The 6,909-nt window shown below is 37.4% G+C and overlaps 1 protein-coding gene across 15 annotated transcripts in view; it reads right to left on the reverse strand.

Annotated features, from left to right (window-relative positions):
* DMXL1 (Dmx like 1) overlaps positions 1–6,909 on the reverse strand; it is a 75,891-nt gene that overhangs the window by 52,730 nt on the left and 16,252 nt on the right. For 13 of the 15 annotated variants that reach the window (XR_004841443.1, XM_035890214.1, XM_035890221.1 and 10 more), the window contains exons 6-8: positions 6,114–6,289; positions 4,196–4,385; positions 1,965–2,133 (exon numbers count right to left, since the gene is read on the reverse strand). Coding sequence is in view for 14 of the 15 variants with exons in the window: in XM_035890214.1 (XP_035746107.1) it covers positions 1,965–2,133; positions 4,196–4,385; positions 6,114–6,289 (535 nt within the window). In the remaining variant the exon portion in view is untranslated. Of the gene's footprint in view, positions 1–1,964; positions 2,166–4,195; positions 4,386–6,113; positions 6,290–6,909 lie in introns of those variants that run through there. The other 2 variants (XM_035890215.1, XM_035890216.1) reach the window with 2 other exon arrangements.

The following is a 6,909-nucleotide window of genomic DNA, read 5'->3' on the forward strand; positions in this document are numbered from 1 at the left end:
ACTCTTTCCACAAAACTTCTAAGGCCTTTGGATTCAGTAACTTTTTCTGGATTTGCCTAGAGATAATTTTATCCTTACAACTACTGCTTATTCCTTTCATGGAAGTCCACCCAGGCTGAATACCAGTTTAACTATCACTCTAGTATAAAAGGTGGTCTCAAGGATTTTGTTGCTACAAGAAAGAGTTTCAAAATTAACAACAGAACACAAATACAACAAAACATCAAAAAGATACTGTTCTTTCACACGACAGCATTATTCTTCTTCAAAAAGTGAATGAGAGATAAAGCTGCTTTGGCCTTAGTTTTTATCAAGTACTCAATGTTGTAATAAGGGCAAATTCGCAAGTGAGAGATCATAAACTGATTTGGTTTAAATTAAATGGAAGAAAATACAATTAGGTTTCCAGATAAAATTTAATTTCAAAAGGGCAAACAAAAAGGACTATCTAGAGAATCTGGTTAGACTGAGGTACTTAAGGATTTGACTGAGAGGGAGAACAAATATTTCTTCAAATTAAGATTTAAGATTTGAAAATTGCTTCAAACTAAAGAACAACCTGCTATCCTCCAATCTACTGAGTTAAAGACCAAGTGATCCCAAAGACAGTGTCAAGATAGATCATATTAATACAGATAACATAGAAGGAATAAAAGATTAAAAAGTTCAAAGACTAGTGTTAAGACACCTAGGAAAATCTTTTAACATTCTTTTCCAAAATTATTTTTTTTCCCATTCTGCGAGTTTGCTATTGGGCACATTTATATTGCAAAGACTATTAAAAGTAAAATTAAAGTTTACTTGGTTATTACGTGTAAACAAACAAGGAAAGAAGTGCATTAAGAGTAGATATAAAAAAAATAAAGATTATGTGTTAGCCACATGAAAAGGTTAGCTAGCTCCTGTGCAATTTGAAGATGCAGAAATGCAGAGAGGAGAGCTATAAATCTACAAGAAGCTTTGGAGAAATTTTCCCTTACGACATTGGGTAGTAACAATATTTCCTGTGGAAATAGAATAGCACTGGTGGTACAGCATAGAACTGCAAAGAGTTTTCTTTTGGTACACTGCATGTGATTCTAGTCATATCTGTTAAGTGAAACAAACCAATACTAAAAAGGTCAAGACAAACTCTAACCTTACAGGAGAAATTGTTTACAGCTTGTTTAGCCCAGCAACAGTAATGGAAAGTAATAGTTCTTTGTAATCTTTCTTTCAAACAAGGGTCAGTAGGAACAAAAAAACCAATGTAAAATACCATTTATAAGACAGAGCTTAACTAGTTTAAGAAAAGGATTACATAGTAAGTTTGCTCATTAAGTCTAGACACAGGAAATCACATCACAACAATAAAACTTCAATGAAAGGCCATTCAATATCGCATTTTTATTCTGTGTTTCAATGAGCAGACGTGCACTTCATGTTCAGCATGCACAATTACGAAGACAGAAATATTAGCAACTACAGGTTATATTCCTTAATGCCTATCAACATATTGTTTGAGTGCAAGAGAATATTAAAGTTTACAGAGCACAAGATGAAGGAGTGTTTTGCCTGGTTCAGAGACAGAAGTACAGGGTTGTGTGGTTACTTCAGACACTTAGTGTCGGATGGTCATTTTAAGAAGCTTGGATATTTTTGATTTATCAGTGTGCTCCCAATATTATACTCAATTCTCAGTAAATTTGTAACTCCAGTTACAAATACTTAGCCCTCTGCATCTCAGACCACTGTGAATCTCAGTTAAAAAATTAAAGACAGGATTACTGTAAAGGAAATTTATTCATTTCATTACTGTAGAATAAAGTTCTTCCATGCATTAAATGAAACCAACATGCTAGTAATTTTGCATGATCATGTAAATGCTGTACAAATACACCTGAGACAGGTAAGCTTACACAGACAACACAGAGCTAACAGAAATTGTAGCTTACCCTGTAGCAAGGATTTACAACATTTCTTACCTGTGGCTGGATTGATACTGGCAGCAATATGGAAGTGACAAAGTGCATTTGCATGAGGAGGGATATTCCTGTGAACTTCGTGGGGATCTTGCTGATGTGGAGCATATCCAGTATGTGCTACAACAGCACCTGACCTCCTCCTTCCTCGTCGGAAGTGCCTCAGGTTTAACTGCATGAAGAATAAGGTGTCATTTTTAATTCCTTTCAAAAAGAAAAAGCAGATTTCATCTGTAAGTGATTTTCTAGATACTAGTGAATGAAATTTTTCAGTTCAAAAGCTACCTTAAAGCATCAGTGGAGTTTCTCGCAAAAAGGTACCAGGGCCTTCAGGTTCATTTATGAAGGCCCATAGAGTACCTTGACATAGTAACTGCTTTGTATTTCAGTATGCAAACAATGTTCATACAGTTCTTATACTTACACAGAATATACTATTGTGTTTCATAAACGTATACCATACTTATTCAAGATTCTGAACAAAAAAAGCAGCAAATCTGAATAATCTCATTTCAGAGACTGAAATGAGATTCGGCTCTCACTGGATCAGTACTTCCACTCCTGTCACAAGGGCCCAATGAGTTTTAAGGTCTTCTCCCTTTTATACAAATAGATGTTTCCATAGGAAAAATAATATCCAATTCTTAAGCCATGCCAGTATTAAAAAGTCTCACTCCACATACTGCACAGTTCAAGGGGCATTGTACTGTAGATATATATATAGGCACCAAAAGGTACAAGGAAGTACACAGCTTGGATCAAGGATAGTATTACATTCTTGGCATTCCTCTTCACTTGCTATCCTTTGTATCTTACCACAGCATGCTCATTTAAAATAGTTTTCTCCCAATGTTTACGTAATTGTTATCTCTGATCTCTAATGTTGGTTCTTATTTTAAAGAGGAACACAAAACTGTCTCCAATGTCCTTTCCCCTCCCCACTTTGAATATTTCTTCTTTGCTGCATTGTGCCTTTCAGCTTGTCATATTTTTCATCTGTGCTACACGTGCTGAGAAAGGACCATGACCATGCTAAATACCTCACTCCATTAAGGTAAGAGCACAATACCCACATACTCTGCACAGCTTTGTAGGAGACCACAAACACATCGCCTTCCCCCTGCTTCCCATTGGTGAGAAAACACTATATGGTAAGGATCATTTGCCCTTGATATACAGCTTACGAGCAGTCTGCTCTACTCGAGGACTACAGAAGAAAGGCAACATAGGCTATCTTTCTTCCCTCCATATTATCACTGTTCCAGTTGCAGAAGCCAGAGAACATCCTGCAACTTCAGAGGTAACAAATGAGCCCATAACATACATTTTACGGCAGCATCATTAGTGGGTGGGTTTCACATATCCAATATACAGTATGTGTTCTGTACTGTTCCTAGCCCTTTGAACTAGATACTGCAAAGCACTTTGCTTCAGTCACCAGAGCGAAATAGGCAGTTGGGACATAACAACAGTGTCTCTTCTAATGTGAAAGCTCAGTAGAACAGTGTCCTGGTTTCGGTTAGGACAGAGTTAATTTTCTTCATAGTAGCTGGCACAGTGCTGTATTTTGGGTTTAGGATGTGAAGAATGCTGATAACACCACGATGCTTTAGTTGTTGCTAAGCAGTGCTTACAACAGTCAAGGACTTCTCAGCTCTGCCAGGTGCACAAGAAGCTGGGAGGGAACACAGCAGGGACAGCTGACTCCAACTGGCCAAAGGGCTATTCCAGACCATATGAGGTCATGCTCAGTATATAAGCTGGGGGAAGAAGGAGGAAGGGGGGGGACATTCGGAGTGATGGCATTTGTCTTCCTAAGTAACCATTACACGTGATGGAGCCCTGCTTTCCTGGAGATGGCTGAGCACCATGGGAAGCGGTAAATGAATTCCTTGCTTTGCTTTGCTTGCATGCGCAGCTTTTGCCTTCCCTATTAACCTGTCTTTATCTCAGCCCATGGGTTTTCTCACTTTTACTCTTCTGATTCTGTGGGGGGAGTGAGCGAGCTGCTGCGTGGTGCTGACAAGTTGCCGGCCAGGGTTAAACCACAACGAACAGCTGTCAGCTTAGCCTTCCTAAGGAAGTTTTAAAGTAAAGTCACTCTTTTATAACATTTTATGCCATCTATATAGGTGTAAAGGGTTTCAGCTTATGACACGTTACTAATTAGAAACCTGACTAAAATTATGTGTGTGTACATGTGTTTATTCTCACTGTTCAATTCCACTTCTTACCTCCAAAGCACTTTGCACTTTTTCTTTATTTGAAGTATTTCTCTTGAAGTTATTTGTGAAGTTCACAGCCTCACTCCAATTATTGCATCCCCCAGTATACAACAGACTGTCATTGGGTAACAAAGTCTCTGCCCACAGACGGCAAACATTATCCTTACAGCAAGTCAGGAGCACATTGCAGACAGCACCACTAATGAACGAAAATTTAAGGTGTGAAGAAGCTGTTTACTATCAAATCACATCAAAATAAAGCAACAGTACCAGTTTTCCATTATCAGTTTTCAGAACTGCACCAAGTAACTTAAATACAATAACGAAAAAAAAACCTCAACACATTTAGGGAAACAAATGATGTATGAGAGGCTTTCATATCTATTCAAGTATCTGAATATAAATTACCTCAAAATTCATTACACAACTGTGCAACACCAAATCATGGATTTCAATTTACAGAATTAGTCATAGCTGGAATAACAAAATTTGTGTTTTCTTTTTGAAGTCCTTCACATAAGAAGCTAATTATATTCTGGATAGCTGTTCTCAATTCCCCAGATTTTACTGCTATATAGCACTTAAAAAAGTATATAACCAAAACAGAGAAACCAAGGTAATACCAGGAAAACAACAGCCCATTTCAAACTACAAACTTTTCTTAATTACTCTTTTTCCAAATGCAATTTGTCTTGCATACAAAAAAAAAAATCCAATTAACCAAAACTAGGCATTGAAAAAAAACCTATGCAGATCATCAGGTTTCCAGTTCTTGTAAATTCACAATTTAGTTTTAGTTGAGACTTGAAAACTATATGGATCATCTGACTGGACTGTCCAGCAGCAAGCTCCCTTAGGCATCATGGAGTAGGTGGTAACGGACGATAGGACAAGGGGGAATGGTCTGAAGTTGCACCAGGGCAGGTTTAGGCTAGACATTAGGAAAAACTTCTTCACAGAAAGGGTTGTCAGGCTCTGGAATGGGCTGCCCAGGGAGGTGATTGAGTCCCCATCCCTGGAGGTATTTAAAAGAAGGATAGATGAGGTGCTTAGGGACATGGTTTAGTGGTGGGTTTCAGGGTTAGGTTAAAGGTTGGACTTGATGATCTTAAAGGTCTTTTCCAACCAAAGCAATTCTATGATTTTCACAACTCAAATTTAAGGACTACAGTAATGGCTTTATGAAGTATCTTCTACTTAAAGGCTGGTATGAAAGACAGCATAAACTTGCTCAAACACACAAAGGTATGCAGAATTCAAATCGCTACTATTTGGAATAATATGGCAAAAAGATAGTTGCAGGGCATGAAATTGCTAACACTACTTCAATCTGAGACTGCAACAACTGGTGAAAACTAGGTCATTTGGGAATCATGAATGAACACACACACAAAAATTATAATACACACACAAAAATTATAATACAATTTCTAGATAATGTTTCTGACAGAGGTCTAGTTTTGTGCTAGATAGAGAAATAAATTAAAAAACATGGAAATATTTGAACGTTAGAGAAAGATGACAGGACTTTTGAATTGCTCCGATTCCATTAGGACAGAAAGAGGGGAACAAGCTGGGATCAAATGCATGAATGGCCATTTGAGACAGTGCAATCAAAAAGATTCAAAGACAGGTAATTTTGCAAAAGCTGATTTTATATCTACTCCAATCTCTAAGCCAGTCAGTGGGACTCCCTTTCTATCTTTCCAGTTCCTTCCCAGGTAACAGGATGCTTACCATTCTCTCAAGAACTTCAGTGTGAAGGAATTACATTAACACACACAAACAAAATACAAGGTGTTCAAATTCAATTATTAACTGAAGTAAACTGTACAACCTGTGTGACTGTTCACTGTACAGCTGGGAAGACTGTACAGTTTGGGGGTTTTTGGCAATTTACAAACCTCAGGTTATTAGAACTACTGACCGTGGCATGAATTTACTGGTCTTCCTCCACGAAAATGCATTTACTGATCGAGGATGAGCCAAATAAACAAATGAAAAATCAACTTCTTTTGCCTGTTTTTCTGGACTTGCACCAGGTGGTGTTACAGCTGATCGCCAACTGTCTGTGTTGTACCATACTTTCACAAGGCAATCATCCTGGGGAAAGAGAAAAAGACAGTAAGAAAGACTATTTTGCATAAGAATATGATGCACATCAAATATTTCTGTGTATGGCTCCTGGGTTTTCATTTTTCTTTTAAGTCAAATAATTTTCTGATGACAGAAAGTCAGTTCAGTAAATACAACTTCAAAACCTGATCATAAAGAAAACACGATAGCAGAGCTTCCTTTTAATCTCTCTTGCTGTTACTACCTTTGATTTAATTTTGCTCCTTCTGATTAGGTGCCAGTTTTTAATCACAAAAATGCAAGTTGTAATTGCTTGAGCTGGTATTCAAATGTTAATACAACTTACTGTATTTTGACAGAAAACCCCCAAAACCTACACACACAAATTTAAATGCTAGGAATACAAAAGTCAAAGATGACATATCAAAAAAATCAAGCTCAGTACTGCTCAGCCTGTTTTACTTAAATACACACATACATAAATTGAAAAAAAATCATGTTCCTAGTGTCCTTGTCCTTATGCCTTTAAGGACGAGACAAATTAATCTGGATCTAGGTTCGTGAGTTGTTGATCAACTATTAAATGTGAATGGTACTCAAATACTGTATTGACCTGGGTATGCTTAACATGACCCTATGCGGGGGGG

The sequence above is a fragment of the Egretta garzetta genome, unplaced genomic scaffold (assembly GCF_000687185.1).
Source record: "Egretta garzetta isolate BGI_Z169 unplaced genomic scaffold, ASM68718v1 scaffold272, whole genome shotgun sequence".
NCBI classification, from domain to species: domain Eukaryota; kingdom Metazoa; phylum Chordata; class Aves; order Pelecaniformes; family Ardeidae; genus Egretta; species Egretta garzetta.